General features: G+C 66.6%; 1 protein-coding gene across 1 annotated transcript in view; it reads right to left on the bottom strand.

Annotated features, from left to right (window-relative positions):
* Positions 1-1,884: 1,884 nt before the first annotated feature.
* MUC5B (mucin 5B, oligomeric mucus/gel-forming) overlaps positions 1,885-19,018 on the bottom strand; it is a 64,597-nt gene continuing 47,463 nt past the window's right edge. The window contains exons 36-67 of the mRNA XM_029957195.1: positions 18,590-18,645; positions 18,397-18,497; positions 18,159-18,310; positions 17,692-17,830; positions 17,246-17,398; positions 16,396-16,644; positions 15,807-16,046; positions 14,918-15,074; positions 14,600-14,728; positions 14,353-14,497; positions 14,223-14,266; positions 13,946-14,143; positions 13,217-13,775; positions 9,105-12,859; positions 8,757-8,938; positions 8,324-8,509; positions 7,483-7,758; positions 7,066-7,252; positions 6,779-6,983; positions 6,523-6,698; positions 6,387-6,456; positions 6,086-6,186; positions 5,772-5,803; positions 5,343-5,523; positions 4,954-5,058; positions 4,838-4,875; positions 4,190-4,306; positions 3,925-4,011; positions 3,702-3,824; positions 3,390-3,435; positions 3,085-3,193; positions 1,885-2,704 (exon numbers count right to left, since the gene is read on the bottom strand). Coding sequence (XP_029813055.1) covers positions 2,509-2,704; positions 3,085-3,193; positions 3,390-3,435; positions 3,702-3,824; positions 3,925-4,011; positions 4,190-4,306; positions 4,838-4,875; positions 4,954-5,058; positions 5,343-5,523; positions 5,772-5,803; positions 6,086-6,186; positions 6,387-6,456; positions 6,523-6,698; positions 6,779-6,983; positions 7,066-7,252; positions 7,483-7,758; positions 8,324-8,509; positions 8,757-8,938; positions 9,105-12,859; positions 13,217-13,775; positions 13,946-14,143; positions 14,223-14,266; positions 14,353-14,497; positions 14,600-14,728; positions 14,918-15,074; positions 15,807-16,046; positions 16,396-16,644; positions 17,246-17,398; positions 17,692-17,830; positions 18,159-18,310; positions 18,397-18,497; positions 18,590-18,645 — 8,494 coding nt within the window. The 3' untranslated portion in view covers positions 1,885-2,508. The remainder of the gene's footprint in view (positions 2,705-3,084; positions 3,194-3,389; positions 3,436-3,701; positions 3,825-3,924; positions 4,012-4,189; positions 4,307-4,837; positions 4,876-4,953; positions 5,059-5,342; positions 5,524-5,771; positions 5,804-6,085; positions 6,187-6,386; positions 6,457-6,522; positions 6,699-6,778; positions 6,984-7,065; positions 7,253-7,482; positions 7,759-8,323; positions 8,510-8,756; positions 8,939-9,104; positions 12,860-13,216; positions 13,776-13,945; positions 14,144-14,222; positions 14,267-14,352; positions 14,498-14,599; positions 14,729-14,917; positions 15,075-15,806; positions 16,047-16,395; positions 16,645-17,245; positions 17,399-17,691; positions 17,831-18,158; positions 18,311-18,396; positions 18,498-18,589; positions 18,646-19,018) is intronic.

The raw sequence follows: 19,018 nt of genomic DNA, 5'->3' as shown, positions 1-19,018 counted from the left end.
GGTCAGCGCCGGCACAGGGCCTGCGGGGACGCCAGCCCTCCGAGTCCCGGTTTGTGGAAAAGGCCTTGTTTTCAGGATCACTTTGAAATGATAGTTTAGTTGCGTGTGGCAAGCCGCCCTGGAAGTCCCAGCCCCCCGCGCCTCGGAGGTGCTGTTCCACCGTCTCCCTCGGGAGCTGGGACTCGATCTCTCCTCCCGCAGCAGGTGCAGCTGCAGCTCTAACCCTCAGACCTCACCGCCTGGCCGCTGGGGCCTGACGGGCTTGGTTCCCTCTCTCCGCACTCACTGAGCGCCTTCCGCTCTGAAGGGGCCTCCTCGTCACACAGCTGTCCAGATATCGCCCTGTGGCCACGGCCCCTCTCCCCACGGGCGCGTCCCCCCAGAACCTCCTTTTGTTCAGGATGTCTGTCAGTTTCACTTTCCTGCTTCCAGCTCCTCTATTTTAAAATTTCTTTCTATCTTTGTGGTGGTTTTTTCTGTCTGTGGGGGAAGACGTGCCCACTTTTCCATCTGGAAGCCAGAAATCCCTTTTTAAAAATATTAAAAGCTTAAGTAACAGCACTTTGTCTTTGTGCGCAGTGCCGGCTTCTGCAGCCTCCGCCAGGGCCGCGGTGGAGTCCTGTGGCTGACGGTGTGGGCCCTGGTCAGATCCCCTGGGCTGAGCCTGGCCTTCCCCCTTACTGAAGCAAGTCTTTCCATCGCTCCGTGCCTCAGTTTCCCCATCTGTAGATCAGGAGAAACCACGGCACGCCCTGCCTCGGGTGCCGTCGGGATCACGGGAGGACACACTCTAGCGCACGGCGCGGGCGGGCGGCACGCCAGGCAGGCGACTCCAGTCCGAGGCCGGAGACGCCCGTGTTCCGGGGCCCTCGGAACATGTTTCAGTGTGGTAAGAGGTGCGCGGGTTAAGGGAGAGAGTGTGCCTTGGGAACGGCAGGCCTCGGGGGCACGCTGTTGTTCTGCACGTGGGTTAGCGCTCAGGTGGGGGTGGGGTGACCTGGCCGCCGCCCCCAGGAAATCAGACCATGAGGTGCAGGGTACGCCTCCAGAAGTCGGCCAGGAGTGGGCAGCCGGCGTCATTGCTGCCCGAGCCCCGTGGCCTGCCCTGACCGGACCTCAAGAGGTGGGTGGGAAAGGCCAGCAGCGGCCTGAAGGGAGCCCGGGTCCTCCTCCCTGAGCCCCAAGCCCACCTTCCCCCGGGGTGGGGCGGCCCATGGGAGCCACACTGAGTGCAAAGGCAGGTCGTGTGACCGGCGGGGGGGGGGCTCCCACTCAGCCCCCACCAGCAGCTTCCTTTAAGCATTGCGTTTGCCTCTCCAGGTGGCCGTCCCCCGAAACTGACCCTGCCCACTCGGGGGCCTTTCTCGTCCTTCTGGCCCATGTAAGACTGGTGATCACGTCTCCAGTCTGCACCCCCACCTGCTCCCCCGTCCTTCCCACGCCCCCACACAGCTCTCCGCGTTGAGCGGGGAGAGCGGCAGAAGGGAAGGCAGAGATTCCGCCCCCCACCCCCACCCCAGGGAGATGAGAAAAGAAGGCCCATCATAGAGCACGTTGAGGTGGGACAAGTGTCCTAAAGAAAACATGCCGAGTGAGACCGGGCGGGGGCAGGGCCGAGTCCACGCCGCCAGCGGGTTTTCCCATCTGCCCACACCAGTGGGGCGGTCTCCTTATAAATCCCGTGTGTTTGAAACCCAGCCAGTGGCCCACAGCCCGAGACTGACCCGAGGGGCTTCCTTGCCCCTCACCCCACCTGTCCCTCCCAGCAGGTCCGGCCCGAGCCCTGAGGCTGCTACACACCCTGAGGGTCTCTGTGAGGCCCACGACGGACTGAGGGGAAGCCCAGGGGACTCAGTTGGTGGAAGAGACACCAGAGCCAAGAAGTGGACGCAATGCTCAGTGTTTATTTGCAAGATCGGGGCCGGGTGAGCAGAGGGAACTCTGACAACCCCCAGCCCCACCTGTCGGCCATGGTAACCCCACACGAGGGGCCAGACATGGGCCTGCCTGACACTGCTCCCTGGACGCAGCCAGCCTTTGGGGGACAGGCCTCAGCCTGAATTCTGCTGCAGGGGGTGGCCAGCAGGAATCTCCCAGGGGCTGCAAGGGGCAGCGCACGCAGGCCCACAGTGGGGGAGCAGCATGGTGGCTGGTGCCCACGTTGCTATGGGTCACACCTCTGACACTCAGAAGGAGGTGTGTCTGGATGGAGCAGGCACTGGGGTCTCAGATGAGGGGCCGGCGCTGATACCCAGGCAGGTGGCCAAGACGCGCTGAAGGGGCTCCGAGGGCAAGGGCCCTCCTGAAGCTCCCCCCCAAAGCAGGCCGCGACGGCGCCGTCACGCTCCAGGGCGCAGGTTTCGCTAGGGCACGGGTGGGGTTGTGCCCGGGCTCCCGCAGCAGGCTGGCCCGGCTGTCTGCTGTTGGGCAGTGTGCGTTCTAGCTCCAGGTGGGGAGGGAGGGTGCTTGGGAAATGGGGTCAGAATGGCAACAGCCAGTGGTGGGTCCCTAGGCCAGGAAGATGGGGCTGCTGTCCTCGGGAGCAGGGCTGCAGGATGGGGCACAGCTGCACGCGTCCACCTGGGTGTAGGTGTGCTGGACCGCAGTCCCATCGGGACACTGCATGGTCACCACCTCCTCGTGAAGCCTGGTCTCCTGGCAGCAGGTGCACTGGCGCTGCATAGCCTGGGCCTCCATGGAGAACCTGCGGATGCGCAGCCACCCTCAGGACCGGCCTCGCCCAGCCCCAGCCACCCGGCTTTCTCTGGGGCCTGGAGATGATGGCCGCCCGCTCGTGGGCAGCCCTGAGCTCACCCTCGGAGCAGTGGGGGCTTCTCTGACCTGGCCTGGGACCGTGCTCAGGGGCACTGAGCTCTGACCTTCCCCGCCAGGCCCCCTCCCTTCTTGGAACCAGCTCGTCAAATTCGCTGACTGGACAGGACCTTCCTCCTCCAGGAAACCCCCCCAGGGTCTTGAGCCAGCCCTGCATCCTTTCTTCTTTTGGCCCACTTGCTCACACCAGGCAGAAGCCAGGGCGGTCTGGGCAGGGAGGGGGCCCTCGGGAGGGGCGCCGGGCTCGCTCACTTGGACACTCCTGGGCACGAGCCCTCGCAGAAGGTGACGTTGACCGGGGCCTGAGTGGCGCAGCCCTGGTGTCTCAGGACCGTACTGTTGACTCGGACTTGGCAGGAGTCTGGGCGGACGGAGAAAGGGCGGTGGAGGTGCGGGAAGGGCTCTCCCCTGACCTGGGGCCTCTCCTCCCACGTCACCCTCCGGAGCCCCACGCTCGGGGTGGGGTCCTGGGGCTAGGGGCAGCTGGGGGCAGAAATCAGTGGACAGAGACTGGGAGGAGCTGGAGGGTGGGGGCAGGTAGGCGGGCCTCGGCTTACCCACTTCCTCACAGGAGTAGCAGCAGCCAGTTTTCCGTAGGATGCCCTGTAGGGGTGGGGGAAACAAGGGTGGGCTGGAGACTGGGCGGGACCTTCGGGTGGGCGGGGCCTCGGGGAGGCGGGTGTGGGTGTGGCTTCCCGGGGTGGTGGCGTGGCTCCGAAGGTAGTGAGAGGTGCGGCCCGATAACCGGCGGGCGTGGCCTGTGGGGGCGGGGCTCTCAGGGGTTGGGGCGGGCCGGGAGGTGGATGGGCGGGGCCTCCGGGGACGGGCGTGGGCGGGGCCCCTGGGAGGGCGGCGGTCCCGGGACACACCTTGCAGCCCGACAGGTCCGGGCAGGGCAGGGGCCTCGGAGTGAGTACGTGGAGCCCGTTCCTGGCCTCGCAGCGGTACTCCGTGCAGTTGTCCAGGAGGCTGCGGACCCAGGTCTCGTTGGGCTGAAATGCAGTGGGGAGGGTGGAGGCCCGCAAGGGAGTAATCTGGTGAGCTGAGAGGGGCTGAAGGGAAGGCGGGGGCGGAGACCGAACCCCCTCTTACCTGGATCAGCCAGCCGTCCGGCGTGAGACACGCTGTCTGCACGCAGTCCCCACAGCACTGCCCGTCCACCGTCCGGTACTGGGAGCCCTGAGGGACAGGGCTGGTTACATCCTCCCCACCAGCCCCACTCCCCAGCCCTCCTGAACCCCATCCATACTCTACGGACCCAGGGACTTGCTTTGCAACCTGTGCCTCTGTGAAGCCCTGTCCCCGCCCAGGGCTGCCACTGGGCAGGCGCACCTGGGTCTTCCCGGGAGGGGTGTACCTGGGGGCAGGTGGTGTTGCAGCTGTCCACCTTACACTCCACCTTTGGGTGCTGGGTGTCCACGGACAGGCAGGTGCACGTGTGGCAGGGAATGACCGCTGGGAAGGTTGCACCAATCTGCAGTGGGCGGGGTGAGGGGATGGGACATTGAGGGCACTGGTAGGGGCACCAGAGCCGGGACCCTTCCTCGCTGCTGGGTGGGCTGGGGGAAGGGAAGGCCCACAGAAAGTGGTTTCTTTCTCCTTCAGATAGAATTGTGCCTGTGCCCCCTGGCACAGACCAGGGCGGAGGCAGGGGAGCCAGGCCGGCGGTGGGGGGGGGGGGCTGGAGGGGGCTGGGAGGGCATGGTCCTGCCCCAGCACTCCTGCAGTGAGGAAGCTCCAGGGAGACCCTGAAACTGAGCTCTCAGAGGCAGGGGTGCAGCCCACAGCTCTTCCAGGCCCTCGGCAGACAGTGCCACCCTGTGCCCCCTCCCTCGTGTCTCCACTTGGCTTCAAAGGGCCCAGAGCCCCCATGCTTATCTGCTCCTCCGCAGAAGGCTGCAGGCAGAGCTGGGCCTGTCCAGATGAGGGGTGGAGGTCCCCTGGCAGATGTGCCAAGCCCAGGGCCCCACCCCCTGCCACCCTTCCCCCTCAGCAGAGCTCTTACCCCATAGGCGGTGCCGTTGTAGGTGCACAGCTTAGGTTCTGGAAGGAAAGGGAGGCTGAGCACCTGCCCAGGTGTTGGAGGGAGGTGCTCGCTCCCCTGCCCCAAACCTCACTCACCACAGCTGAAGGTAGGACAGCAGAGGCCCTCCTCCTGGGTGCGGAGCAGCTCCTCTCCTGGTGCACATTTGGGTGGGCTCTGGGGGCAGGTGGTCACGTTGCAGACTGTGGGAGAGTCAGGGCACTGTCAGGGGCACCCCTGCAGCTCCCCTTCTCTGGCTGTGCTCGCTCACCGTCTAAGGGAGTTTCTTGCAACAGTCGTGTTTTTTTCCCTGGGGACTGAACCTTCTGGGTTCCTGCTGGGTCCCCTCACTGTACCCAGCCATACCACAAGCCACCAGCCTCATCTTTAGGTGGAAAAATGAAGCACCAAGAGGCCCACCAACTGGCCCAGCCTCAGCCCTGCAGGCCTCCCCCTCCCCCACTGGCCAGTGGGGCATGGGGCTCACCGCACAGCGTCTCCAGGCAGCAGGGATTGTCAGCCAGAGGCCTGGTCACGGGCACCAGGCCCTCCTGGCCGCACTGCAGGGGCCGACCCTGGACTTTGCACAGCAGGGGCGTGCACTGCACTGAGAGGGAGCCCCTGTCGCACACGCAGTCCTGGCAGTTGCTGACCCACCGCTCCCCGGGCTGCAAGAGACCAGTCAGGGTCCGTGGAGACTCCCGATGGTGCCCTGGCTCTTACCTGCAGCCCTCAGTGTGGCCACGTCGGCCGTTGGCCTCCCGCTAAAGCTGCCGGCTCCGGAGCAGCCCATGTGACAGGGATGTGCCCACACTGGGGTACCGCACGCCAGCCCCCCACAGCGTGCCCTGAGATGGGCTGTCTCCCTCCCACTGCTCAGGCAAGGGGGCACTTGGCTGAGGGGCAGAATACTCACAAGTTTGGGAAACCCATCTGGTCCCACACAGCCTGAAAGAGAAGAAGGAAGGGGGAGGGTACTGGGTCCCAGAGCCAGCCAGCAGAGACCAACAGCCCCGGGACATGTCCTTGCGGTCCTGGCTGCCCCCACCCCCAGCAGAGGCCTCTTCCTGCTGGGGACAGAACCCCCTGGAGAGCTCAGTGTCATGGCCATATTGCGCCCTCGGGGAGAGCAAGCACCCAGGAGCGATGGTCCTGGGCTGGGGTCTTCCCACCCAGATGCTCCCCCTCCAGCCCTGCAGCTCAGGGCAGGGCAGTCCGGTGTGTGCTTACCGCACTCACGCACACACACGTTCGTGCGCTTGTTGAAGAGGGTGTGCCCCTCTGGGCAGAAGCAGCCTTCCGCCAGCCCCTCGCCTGCCACGCTCTGGCTCCTGCAAGGCCAGGAGGGCATTCCTAGGACCCTCGATCCACACAGGTGCAGTCCAAAGGGGGAGGGCAGAGGGCATGGGGGAGGGCTGGGGTTGGCCAGGTGCCCAGGGCCACTCCAGAGTGGAGGGTCAGAGATCGGGGTGGGGGAAGGGAGCCCCAGACCGTTCAGTGGTGCCCCCCAGACCTTTCAGGTGCCCTTTACCTAGAGTCACAGGACGCGGGCTGTGCGGGGCCACATGGCTGGTACACCTTGTCAGATGGACAGGTGAAGTCTGGGGATAGAGACAGGTGTCAGGTGGGCCAAGGAGACCAGAGCCCCCAGGGGCCACCTGACTCACTGCACAGCCCGCCGGTGGCATTGCGCCAACTGCTGCACGCGCCCTGGGCACGGCAGAGTGCTGCGTAGGCCTCTAGGCTCTCGCAGGGCGCCTGGTGGTCGGCGTGGCAGCCATCATGGACGCAGGAGCTGAAGAACGGGCCCGGTGGGACAAGGCCGTGGCATTCTGCGAAGACCCTGTGAGTGGGGGTAGTCAGAGGCTAGGGCAGAGAGTAGGGCACTGCCCCAGGACCCCCAAACCCAGAGGGGAGACTCACGGGCTCAGTATCAGCTCACAGACAGGTGTGGGGGGGCACGGGGAGGAGGTGAACGTGGTGGGTCCTGGGGGCTGGGGGGTGGTCAACCAGCAGTCCTCCCCGCTGCTCTCCCGGACCAGCCAGGTATGGGCCATGTCTTGGCAGGTGGGGGCCATGGTGCCGTCTGGCTGGCGGCAATCGTCCGTCTGGCTGTTGGTACAGGTGCCTGGGGAGGTGGGGCAGCAGGGTCACAGTCTCGCCCTAGCCCCTCTCCCCACCTGCGCAGAGGTGGCTGTGCCCCCACTCACCGCACTGGCCCTCGGTGTTGTGGCTGAAGTGGCTGTAGGGCACCCGGACCTGGAAGATGTGCCCATCGAAGCTGACGCTCACGCCAGTGGCAGGAATGTCAACGCCCATCGTGGTGGTGCCTGTCATGGACACGCTCACGCCATTCTTGCCAAAGCCCGGGCTCACTTGCATTTGGTCAAACAAGATCTGAGGACATGTCGTGGGGGACCCATGATCAGTGGTGGGGCAGCAGGGCCTGCGTTGGGGACTCTCCCTCCCAGGCGCCGGGGCCCTAAATCCTTGGCATCCTGGAGTCCCAGCTGGCCAAGCTCGGGCCCCTGGGACATCACGGCATGCCCTTTGCCCTTCCAGAGGCCCATCTGGGGGCTGACCTCCAGGCCGCTGCCTTCCCCGGTGAGGCAGGACAGGCCACTCACCAGGGGCTCCTTCTGCCCGCCGGCACTGGTGCTGGTGGTGAGGATGACCTCCGTGGACTTATAGCGGACGCTGAGTGCACGGGGACACTGGGCAGTGGCCGAGGGGGCCTCACAGTAGGAGTTGTGCACGTAGACGCTGAGGTTCCCGTGGCGCGGGCGGATCTCCCGCATGAGCACGTGGGTGCAGTTGTCCACAAAGGAGTAGGAGGTGCCGTCGAAGGTGTTGTAGTGAGAGGCCCCCCAGCCGCTGCACAAGCCTGCGGGACACAGGCACCCCTCACCCAGTGCAACCCCAGAATTGCCACCTCGGGGGAGCCACTTGGCTGCCCTGGGCCTCGGCTGTCTTTTTTATAAAATGGGTGCAGTAGGCTGGATGGTGGCCCTAAAGGACTAAGGACATGTCCCCAGAGCCTGAGAATGTACCCTTATTTGGGGAAAGGGTCTTCATGTCATTAATTAGGTTAAGGACCTTAGAGGGTGCCATCTGGGATTACCCAGTGGCTCTAGCCCAGTGATAAGTGTCCGTGTAAGAGAGAGAGAGGAGTGGCCACAGGAAGGCAGGGCCATGGCTGGAGGCCCGCGGCACAAGCCTAGGGAAGCCTGGAGCCCCCAAAGTTGAAAAGGCAGGAAGGGCCCTCCCTGCATTCCAGGTGTTGAGACCCAGTGTGTGGTCCTCACTTCCTCCCGGAACCTGCCGCCCACGGAGTCCAGGCCGGACATGCTCCCAGACGGCAACTTCAGGAAAGATGCCCAGAAACCCCAGGGACAATGGCCCCTGCTGCTTCCGTGTGCACACCGACCCCCAGTCTAGGAACCCATTCCATGCGTGGGGGCCCCGCACACCCCCGACCCCGCCCAGCTTACACTCGCACTCGAAATGGCATGGCCCGCTCTCCGGCCACGCTCTGACCGGCAGGCGCCCATTCACGCAGCTCACATTGGCCACTGTCTTCCGCTCCAGAACCATCCGGTTGTTGCCCTCACATCGGGCCACCGTGCAGTCGGGCAGGGTCCAGGACTCGTTCACCTGGGAGGCAGCAGGCATGGTGCTCACCGGCTGGAGCCACAAGACCTGCCTGCGTGGCCCTGCCACAGAATCAGGTCCCGCACTGCCCCGGGTGGAGCTGCCCTGCATCCTGGCCACCCCCTGCCTTTCCTGCCTTCCTCCAGCACTCCCCGTGGAGGGGTGAGGGGGGCACCCACAGCCCCAGGCAGGGTAGGGCTTCGCAACCCCAGGCATGCAGCAAAAAAGGAAGCATAGGCAGGAGCCGCACCTGTCGGGGAGGAACAAGGAGGTCGCAGGGAGGAAGTAAGGAGGGTGTGGACATGGGGGTGGAGGACACTGAGGAAGAGGAGGTAGGGCAGGTGCCCTGGAAGCGGTCGACGTCACAGCGCTGATTGCAGATGGCATAGAAGTGGCAGCCTGCACCGTCCGTCTTGTTGTAGATGATGTCCCCTGTGGAGCAGGGAATCAGCAAGGTGGACATCCCCGGGGCAGCTCAAGAGACAGTGGGGACAGGGCGGCACGCACTGAGGGTCAGGACCCACGGGGAGGGGCACCGAGAGCTAGGAACTGACTGCCCTGAGGACAGTGGGACAGACCCAGGGGCTTCATTACTCACCAGGAGAGAAGAGCTGCCCGAAGGCCTGGCAGAGGCAGCCGGTGGTGAAGTGTGTGGTGCCAGCTGCTGGAGACCTCAGGGAGGTGACTGGGGAGGTGGACAGGGTCCACGCGGAGACAGGCGGGGACACAGAGGCGGCTGTAGAGGCGCCCTGGGCTTGGCTCAGCGGGGAGCTGGTGGCCTCAGCCGTGGAAGGCGGCAGGGAGGCCTTGGTGCCGACCCAGGTGCTGGAGGTGGCCCCGGCTGTGCTGGGCCCGGTGCTGCGGAACCCGGACGAGCTCGGAATGCCCCACGTTGGGGACCCACTGAACCAGGAGACAGGGGTGGCCGTCCTGACGGGTGTCCCCGGGGTACGGGCTGTCTCCAGGGAGGGGGAGGAGGCCGTGGTGGAGGGGCAGTGGCTGTAGTCATCACAGCAGAACAGACGGATGCGGTAGTTGAGGCACTCTTTGGAGCGGCCGGTCTGGTCCCGATTGAGGCACACCAGACCGATGTCCAGCCTGCACTGCACCACCTGGCCCAGCCGCTCCAAGGGCACGTCCGGGAAGAGGACTGCCTGGCACTCGATGGCCTCGGGATGCAAGCAGAACTGGCCGCCCGCGTCCTCGATGTGGTAGTAGGTCTCAATGTCGCCCCCGTAGCGGCCGGGCAGGGGCTGGTCATTGTCCAGCCAGTCGGTCCAGCGGCAGGCGGGCTGGCAGGTGGCGGTGGCCGTGGAGTGGCGCGTGCTGGAGGCTGTAGGACTGGGCGCCGTCGGGGACCGAGCGGTGGTGCTGGCGGCCAGTGTGGGGGTCGGCCCCGGGCTGGTGCCCTGGCGGGCCGTCGTGGTGGCCCGGGTGCTGGGGCAGTGGCTGTAGTCGTCACAGCAGAGCAGGCGCACGTGGAAGTTGTGGCAGTAGGGCAGGGGCCCCGGCTGCTGGCGGTTGCGGCACACCAGCCCGAAGCTCACGTTGCACTGGACCACCTGCCCCACGGCCTCCAGGGGCACGTCCGGCACCTTCTCTGATCGGCACTGGATGTCCTGGGGGCGGTGGCAGAAGGTGCGCCCGGCCGAGCGCCAGACCGCGTAGGTCTCGAAGTCTCCGCCGTCGGGGCCCGGTATGGGGTAGTCCTCGTCGATCCAGTCTGTCCACGTGCACCGTGGCCTGCAGCCCGTGGAGGAAGAGGTGGCCAGCGTGTGTGCGGAGGAGCTGGGCCCAGGGGCCGTGGCGAGCGGCGTGCTGCTGCTGAAGGGGGGCCCGCTGGGCTGGGGCCAGGGGCTGGTCCAGCCGCTGGAGGGCTCCACAGGGACCGTGGTGGGTGCACGGGCTGAGGTGGGCTTGCTGGTTGTCGTGGGCAACCCCGGAGGAGGGGAGGAGGGGCTGGGGCTGGAGACCCTCTTTGTGGTCCTGCCAGAGGGAGGAAGGGTCTGGGTGGTGGATACAGACAGTCTCTGGGTGGTCTCCGGGGGAGAGGGACCTGTGTGGGAGGTGGGGAACGTGACCCTCCGGGTGGTTCCGGGGGAGGAGGCTTCTGTGGCCGTGGTCCGCAACCTTGGAACCCCCGATGATGCTGGTCCTGTGTGGGTGCCGGTGCTAGTCCTGGGGCTGGTGGGCACTGGGGTGGTCCCGGCGCTGGTGCTGGTGAGCTCTGGGGTGATGCCGGTGCTGGTGGGGGTGCGGGTGCTGGTGCGGGTGCTGGTGGGGGTGCTGGTGGTGGTGCGGGTGCGGGGGCTGGTGCTGGTGCCGGTGCGGGTGCCAGTGGACCCTGGGGCGGTGGGGGCGGGCGTGGAGGGGCAGTGGCTGTAGTCATCACAGCAGAGCACGCGGATGTGGTAGTTGAGGCAATTCTGGCCCCATCTCTGGCGGTTGTTCCTGCAGATGAGTCCATAGTTCACGTCGCATTGTAGCACCTGGCCCAGCCGCTCCAAGGGCACGTCCGGGAAGAGGACTGCCTGGCACTCGATGGCCTCGGGATCCGCGCAGAGTTGGCCGCCCGCGTCCTCGATGTGGTAGTAGGTCTCAATGTCGCCCCCGTAGCGGCCGGGCAGGGGTTGGTCACTGTCCAGCCAGTCGGTCCAGCGGCAGGCGGGCTGGCAGGTGGCGGTGGCCGTGGAATGGCGCGTGCTGGAGGCTGTAGGACTGGGGGCCGTCGGGGGCGGAGCAGTGGTGCTGGCGGCCAGTGTGGGGGTCGGCCCCGGGCTGGTGCCCTGGCGGGCCGTCGTGGTGGCCCGGGTGCTGGGGCAGTGGCTGTAGTCGTCACAGCAGAGCACGCGGATGCGGTAGTTGAGGCACTTCTTGGAGCGGCCGGTCTGCTCCCGATTGAGGCACACCAGACCGATGTCCAGCCTGCACTGCACCACCTGGCCCAGCGCCTCCAGGGGCACGTGGGGCAGCCGCTGGGCCTGGCACTCCAGGTCGAGGGGCTGCTCGCAGATGGCTCTACCACTCGCCCGGTGGTTGTCATAAGTCTCATAGTCCCCCCCGTCGGCCCCTGGCAACGGGTAGGTCACGTCCAGCCACTCTGTCCAGGCGCATCGGGGCTTGCAGGCCGTTGACCCGACCATTGGTGATGTGGCCGTGGAGCCGGCCCTGGAGGGGCCCGAGGTGACCCTCCGGGTGGTCCCAGGGGAAGAAGGAAGGGTCTGGGTGGTCCTCGGGGAGGAAGTCGGGGTCTGGGATGTCGTCACAGTGACCATCTGGGTGGTCTCCTGGGAGGATGGACCTGTTTGGGAAGTGGGGACAGTGACATTCTTGGTGGTCTTGAGGGAAGCGGTCTGGGTCCTGAGGACTGCTGTGGTGGTGGCTGTCGGCCGCTGTGACGTTGGAGCCCCAGGGGCGGTGATGCTGGGGCAGTGAGGGGAGGGCCAGCAGCAGAGCACCCGGATGTTATAGTTAAAGCACATGTTGAACTGCCCCTTCTGGTCTGCGTTCTTGCAGACCAGCCCTGTCTGCAGGTCGCAGCTGAGCACCTGCCCGATCTGGTCAATGCTGACCTCAGGATAGCTCTCTGCCCGGCACTGTACGTCCTCAGGCTCCTGGCACAGCCTGCCCCCCGCGGCCCTGATGTTGTTGAAGGTCTCCATGTCCCCGCCCTCGACCCCTGAGGTTGGGAAGTCCACGTCAAACCAGTCTGTCCACTCGCACTGGGGCTGACAGCTGGTCCCGCCCTGGCTGGTGGTCACTGGGATTCCCGGTGGCGTCTCTGCCATTGGCGTGGTTCTCTCTGTGGACGGTGAGCTGATGGTGGTGGTGCCAGCCTTGCCCGTTGCTCTTGTAACTGTGGGAGCCACGTGGATCGGTGTCGTTGCTGATGCCAGCGTGGGTCCCCTTGAGGGGTGTCCTGTGGTCCTCTGCAGATTCGTCTGAGTCGGCAGCACGGTGGTGGTGGCGGCGGCGGTGGCGGTGACACCAGTGGCCGTGGCGGGCGTGGCCGTGGGCTCCGCGCAGTGGTCGCGGCTGCAGCAGAGCGCACGAATCCTGTAGTTGTAGCACATCTTGAAGAGGCCCGCCTGCTCCTCGTTCCTGCACACCAGGCCGAAGCTGGGGTCGCAGTGCACGCGCTGGCCCAGCTCCGCAGGGCTCCTGCCAGGGAAGTTCTCCGCCTGGCACTCAACACCCTCCGGCTGCTCGCACAGGGCCCCTCCCGCGCTCCTGATCTTGTCGTATGACTCGACGTCCCCCCCCGCCTCCTCAGACTTGGGGTAGTCCTCATCGAACCACTCTGTCCACCAGCACTGGGGCTGACAGGCAGTGGTGGCCGAGGCCGAGGAGCCACTTAGTGCCCAGGTCCCTGTTGTGGTGAGTTCGGGGGGGGGCGTGTGCACAGTGGGGGCCGCTGTGGACCAGAGGGTGGGGGGTTCCGTGGACTGGAGGGTGGGGACACCTGTGGACCGGAGGATGGGGACCCCCGTGGGCTGGACGGTGGAGGTCCCCGTGGACCAGACAGTGGAGGCTGCCGCGGACTGGACGGTGGGGGTCCCCGTGGACCGGAGGGTCGTGGCCCCCGTGGACCGGAGGGTGGGGACACCTGTGGACCGGAGGATGGGGACCCCCGTGGGCTGGACGGTGGGGGCCCCCGTGGACTGGAGGGTGGGGGTTTCTGTGGACCGGAGGTTGGGGGCCCCTGTGGACCGGAGGGTGGGGGCCCCCGTGGACCGGAGGGTGGGGACCCCCGTGGACTGGACGGTGGAGGTCCCCGTGGACCAGAGGGTGGGGGTTTCCGTGGACCAGAGGGTGGGGACCCCCGTGGACTGGACGGTGGAGGTCCCCGTGGACCAGAGGGTGGGGGCTCCCGTGGACCAGACGGTGGGGGTGGGCAGGGAGCTGGCCGGCGGCTGCTGGCTGGGGGACGCGGGGGAGACGCCGCAGGGCACGTAGTCACAGCAGAGGACTTGCAGCTCGTAGTTGTAGCAGAGCTGAGTGCTCTGCTCGCTGTTGAGGCACGTCAGCCCCTGGGCCACGTCACACTCCACTTTCTGCCCCAGAAGCTGCAGCGGGATGTGGGGGAATCTCTGTGCCCGGCACTCAATGCCCACCGGGGCCGGGCAGACCTGGTGGCCCCTCTGCCTCAGGTTCACAAACGTCTCGAAGTCCCCACCTGCTGGGCCCGGCTCAGGATGGCCACTGTTGAGCCAGCCAGACCAGTAGCACACTTCTTGTACACACACGGTGGAGGAGGTGGCGACGGAGCCTGTGAGCAGGGGCCAGGGAACTGGTCAGCCTCCCCTGCACCCCCGCCAGCCACGCCCAGGAGGAGAGGTGACCGGGCCGTCCCTCATGCCTGGAAGCCTGCACCGACCTCCCTCGGGGTCACGGGCTCGGGAGAGGGGGCAGGACCAGCAGGGCGTCCGCCAGGCTTACCTGTTGTGGAGAGCGGGGCCTCGGTGGCGGTGAAGGTGAAGGGTGTGGAGGACGGGGTTCCGGGACATTCCACAGCCCTCCGCAAGATCGTCCCGTTGTTTCCACAGATGGCGATCAAGCAGGCACCAAGCCCGTCGGTCGTGTTGTAGATGACGTCCTCGAATCGGTAGGTCCTGCCCTCGTACGTGCAGGTGCAGGCTGGCCGACAGGGCAGGCGCAGGGTGACGTGGAGTCCTGGCCCCCACCCCCGGCCCCTCGCGGCGCCCCTCACCCTTACCTTCGAGGCTGTATGTGCACTGGAGCCCGCTGGCCGTGCATTCGCTGGAGAGGGCAGAGGGGAGAGCTGAGGGCCAGCCCACCAGGCCAGCACGGCCCCGGCCCCGGCCCCGGCATCCCCGCCCACTCACCAGCTCTGGCAGTTCTCTGCCACGGGGACCCTCGTGCCCACGTCGTGGTAGTGCCCATCTTCATCGTAGCAGCCACACTGGGCCACGCACTTCATCTGGTCCTCGCTGAAGAATGGCTCGCTGGGCGGGCACTCTGGGTAGCAGCCTGTGTGGGCGCAGGGCGGGCAGGAGACTCACCCCCATGGCCAGGTGGTGGGTGCTGCCCGGGGGCGCCCGCCCCGTCACCCGTGCATGACCCTGCCCTCACCTTCCAGGCCCGGCAGGTCAGTCAGGCAGTGGCCACTCGGGTTCCGGCAGGTCCTCATGCAGGGCGCGCCGCACGGCCGGTAGTGCCACTCGCACTGGCCCTCGTGGTTGTAGTAGTCACAGAACAAGGCTGGGCATGGCAGGGGAGAGGTGAGGGTGGGCCCCCTGCCCCCAGCCCTGCCCTCCGAACGTCTGTCCCTCAGGAGCCCTCCCCCTCCAGGATGCGTGTGCACCCGGTGCTGGGGTCACATGCTCACCCCGTGTGGGTCAGGCCCCACCCAGCACCCGCCCTTCGCCACCGAGGCAGAGCCCAACTCACGGCAGATGTCCGGGGTCCGCCAGGACACGCACACGCCCGCGTCGCGGCAGGCCTGCGCGTAGGCGGCCAGGGCCGTGCACAGACACTCACAGTCGCCCCCAAAGTCACAGGCACACACGTCACCCACGCAGGCCTCGTAGTACTTGGTGGAGTCAACCTGGGACAGAGGGTGGTGGGTCTGCTCAGCCGCCAGTCAGGGGACCGCCAGCCCTACCCCAGCGCAGGGGCCGTCTGCACTTGGCATCCGGCATCTGCGGTCTGACACCCATGACTCCCACCCCCATGGACACTTTCACCCCGGCCCAGCCGGCCGGCTTCTCTGTGCCCCTCACCCCTCGCCTCTGCTCACATCACACTCAGCCACAGGCGACCCTCCCGTAGCTGTGTGGTGACTCTGCCTGTCTCTGCCCCCTCACACTCCTCCCTGGAGCAGCAGGGCCCAGAGCGGACCCAGGACACGTTGGCCACCAGACTGTTCCTCCTAAGCCGCCTGCGTGTCACCAGCAAGTCCTGGGTTGTGAGACTGTGCTCTGTGAGGGGGCGTTCCCGTTCTGGTTTAAGTCGCAGTAAGGACTTTGGGGAAGAGTCTCCAAGGCTGACCACCAGCCCTGGGTGCTGGTGAGGCCCGGTGGGTCAGGGCCTGTGGGTAGGACGGGGGGGCGGCGCCGGGGTCTGTACGGCTCACAGCACCGATTCTAGGGCAACGGGCAGAAGGGGTGAAGGAAAGCCACGGGCCGGGACCCCGGGGCATTGCTTGTGGCACGCCATTTGGACCTCCCACCAGGCAGGCACCCACGTCAAGACCGAGCTCAGAGGTCCAGGCCGGACCCAGTTCTGGCCAGGAGGGAAGGGGGCAGCCCAGCCCTCCAGCCCCCACTTCTCCACCCACCTGAGAATGGCAGGCAGCGAAGGTGGCACCGGTGAGGATGCTGCACTGCTTCTGGGCCCAGGACTTGCGGTACGGGTTGGCGGTGCAGGGGTCCCGGAGGGCCAGGGCGTCGGGGCAGGACGGGGAGAATTTCCAGCTGTTGCCAAACTCCAGGGCGTTGCCCACCACGGACTGGCTCCTCGTGGTGAAGTCATTGAGGGCGTTGTCGTCAAAGTTCCCGCACAGCCCGCAGACCCGGCCCTGCGGGGTGGGGTGGGGTGGGCGGCATGGGGATTCGGGCTGCACGGGGCAGCCTGAGGGGGCATCTGGTCCCCCAGGGAGTGCCCTGGGGACTTGCAGGTGGACGGGGTGCACAGTGGGTCCTGGGGCAAGCAGGTGGGTGGGCGTGGGGAGGCCAGAGAGCAAAGCATGGCTTTCTAACCAGGACTCTGTCAGTTAGTTGGTCACTTTGGTTTCAACATGCCCCTTTGCAGAAATCAGCGCTGTAAGTGGACCGCCCCAGCCCTCTGTGGATCGTCATCAGCCAGACGGTCCCCTCCAGGCCAGATCTGTCCCTGCCTGAGGAGGTCCACGGCCTGCCCACTCTCACCTTGTAACCGTGCTGAAGTCGGATGAACACGCTGGTCTTCCGGTCCCAGGACACCACCATGCCGCGGCGGGTCTCCACCGTCAGGTAGACACCCGTGTACCGGATCCTGTACGGCAGGCCTCCGCCTGGCCCCCTCCGCACAACCTTGTAGGTGCCCTCACGCAGGATCAGCTCGTAGTTCTGCAGAGGGACACACGGAGGTGGTGGCTGCAGGGAGGGAGGGGCCCGCCTGGGGCCCACGGCACAGGGCTGGTGTCAGAGATGAGCCAGGCTCCCGATGCTCAGCCAACACGAGGCAAGAGACCGAGCAGAGTGTGCTGGGAGGCCACGTAGAAGGTCAGGGCCACGGCCAGCAGGGGTGCCCGGGTCCCGGTGGAGTCTGCGGGACCGGCCACCGCCACGTGCTGACCTCTGAGTGAGGCAACCCTGTGGGGGAGATGTCCCCTGCCAGCAGTGCGCCTCTCTGCCCAGTGAACTCCGACCTCCCTCTGCTGGAACTGGGCACCCTGATGTGGTGGGCTGAACACAGACCCCCCAAAAGGTGTGCCCACATCCTGCCCCTGTAGCCTGCGAATGTGACCTTGTTTGGAACAAGCGTCTTTGCAGGTGTCCGGGAAGGATAAGCTCATCAGGGACACAGGGGGAGCCTCCTCTGTCCAACCACAGGCGGCGGGGGCGGGGAGGGGATGGCGGCTGGTGGGGGAGGCCCGGGAGCTGGGGGGTCTCAGCCCCGGGACACCTGCATGGCAGAGTCCTGGGCTCAGAACCAAGAGAGAATGAATTTCTCTGGTTTCAGGTCCTGGGCTGTGGCCATTTGCTCAGGCAGCCCCGGGACAGTCACCGGGAGGGCAGAGGGAGGGAGAAGGTTCCCAGTGGCTCTCACCTCCAGAAAGAGCTTGATGGCCTTGGAGCAGGTGACACCCGAGGTCCCACAGGGGACATTTTCCGTGACAATGCGGAAAGTCCCGTTTGCAGTGCCGGTGCCATTGACCCCACAGTAGTCCTGGGACAGGAAAGGGTCAGGCTTCAGGAGCAGGTGGGGCAAGGGAGCGGGGCAGAAGAGGAGGGGGGTGGCGGGGTGGGACCGAGCAAGGGGGGTGGGGCGGGGGAGGAGGGTGGGAGATGGGCGGGGAGGAGGAGGGCCCGGAGGAGAAACACGGGGGCTGACCGAGGGGGCGGGGCGCGATGGCGGGGTTGAAGATGAAGAGGACAAGAAGAGGACAAGGACCAAGGACCGGGCGCCGGGCGGGGAGGAGGAGGGCGGGGCGAGAAAGGCCAGAGAAGGGCCCGGTGTACCTGGGCCAGCGTGTACTCGCAACTTCCTTCAAAGCTGTAGCGCTCGCCATCGAAGGTGATGAAGTGGCCGTCCCCGTAGGCCACGCAGGTGCCCAGGCAGGCCTTGCTGCTGCATTCCCACCTGCGGTTCCTGCACGTGCTGCGAGACGGACAGGCGACTCCAGCTCCCCGGGGCCGCTGTGCCCAGGCCGAGGACCCCGTCCCGCCCCACTCTCCTGACGGGTTAAATGACAGGGGGCCTGCCACCTGCCTGTGGCACTCCTGTCCCTCAGCTTCTGAAGCCCTGGGCGTCTGGGGTGCGGCAGGGCCGTAGGCCCTGGCTTCAACTCGGACCAGGCCGCCATGGCAAGGCCTAGTCCCTGGGGCGCCTTCCCAGGACGGAGGGCACCGCCCATGGCTTTCCCGGGGGTGGGGGCGATGTCAGGCCTCAGCCCCGGCCCGCCCCCCGCGGGGGAGCCCCGACCTACCAGGTGTTACAGTCGACCCTGATGGTCTCCCCGGGCTTGTAGGCGACCTCGTTGTGCAGACAAGGACAGTCCTCCTCGGCCACGCAGCCGCCGCTCCCGTCCGACACCAGCCCGGCGGGGCAGACGCAGCCGGACAAGCAGTGAGTGCTGAACTGTGGGCCCGCACAGGTCAGCGCCCGCCCCCGCGCGCCCGCGTGCCTCGGGCCGCGCCCTCGCCGCGCCCACCCCGGCCACTCACACAGTCCACGTCCAGCGAGTGGCAGCTCCGGAGGCACTCGGCGCCCGGCACGCCAGCCGAGGCGTTGCTGCAGTCCAAGTACACCATGGGGGCCGCACACCCTGCGGAGGAGGCGGGGCTGCGCTGGGACGGTCCCTCCCCCGCCCGGGGCCCGCGGAAGCCCCTCCCTCCGGGCGCTGCCGGGAGGCCTTACCTGAGGGCTGGTGCTCTGCAGCTCCCAGGCAGCTCAGCTTGCCGCCTGCACACGAGCTGTGAGAAAGAGATCCCCGTCTCTGGGCGCCCTGGCCACCTACCCCCGCAGGCCCCACCCAGATATCTGCCTGGCTGTGTGCACCCCTGGCCTGTCCCAGAGAGAAAACTGTCCCGTGCCATGCACATGCCCTCCCTGGACCCTGGACCCTCAGAACCCTCTGGAGGCCAAGGGAGAGCTCCCTCCTTACAGCAGAACGAAGGGGTAGGTAGGGGCAAACTTCCCTCCCCAGGCCCATCCCCAGGCCCAGAGAGCGCCTTTGTGTTTCAAAATCCTCTGGGAGAGGCCCAGAGATCTTTGCGTGTGAAACGGGGGACGAGGCCCTTGTGCGCCTGGGATGGGGGCCAGTGACGGTGGGGGCATGGGCCCAGC

The sequence above is a fragment of the Suricata suricatta genome, chromosome 11 (genome assembly GCF_006229205.1).
Source record: "Suricata suricatta isolate VVHF042 chromosome 11, meerkat_22Aug2017_6uvM2_HiC, whole genome shotgun sequence".
Lineage (NCBI taxonomy): Eukaryota > Metazoa > Chordata > Mammalia > Carnivora > Herpestidae > Suricata > Suricata suricatta.
Note: the sequence above shows the minus strand (reverse complement) of the source record. Positions and strands in the feature narration are given on the sequence as shown.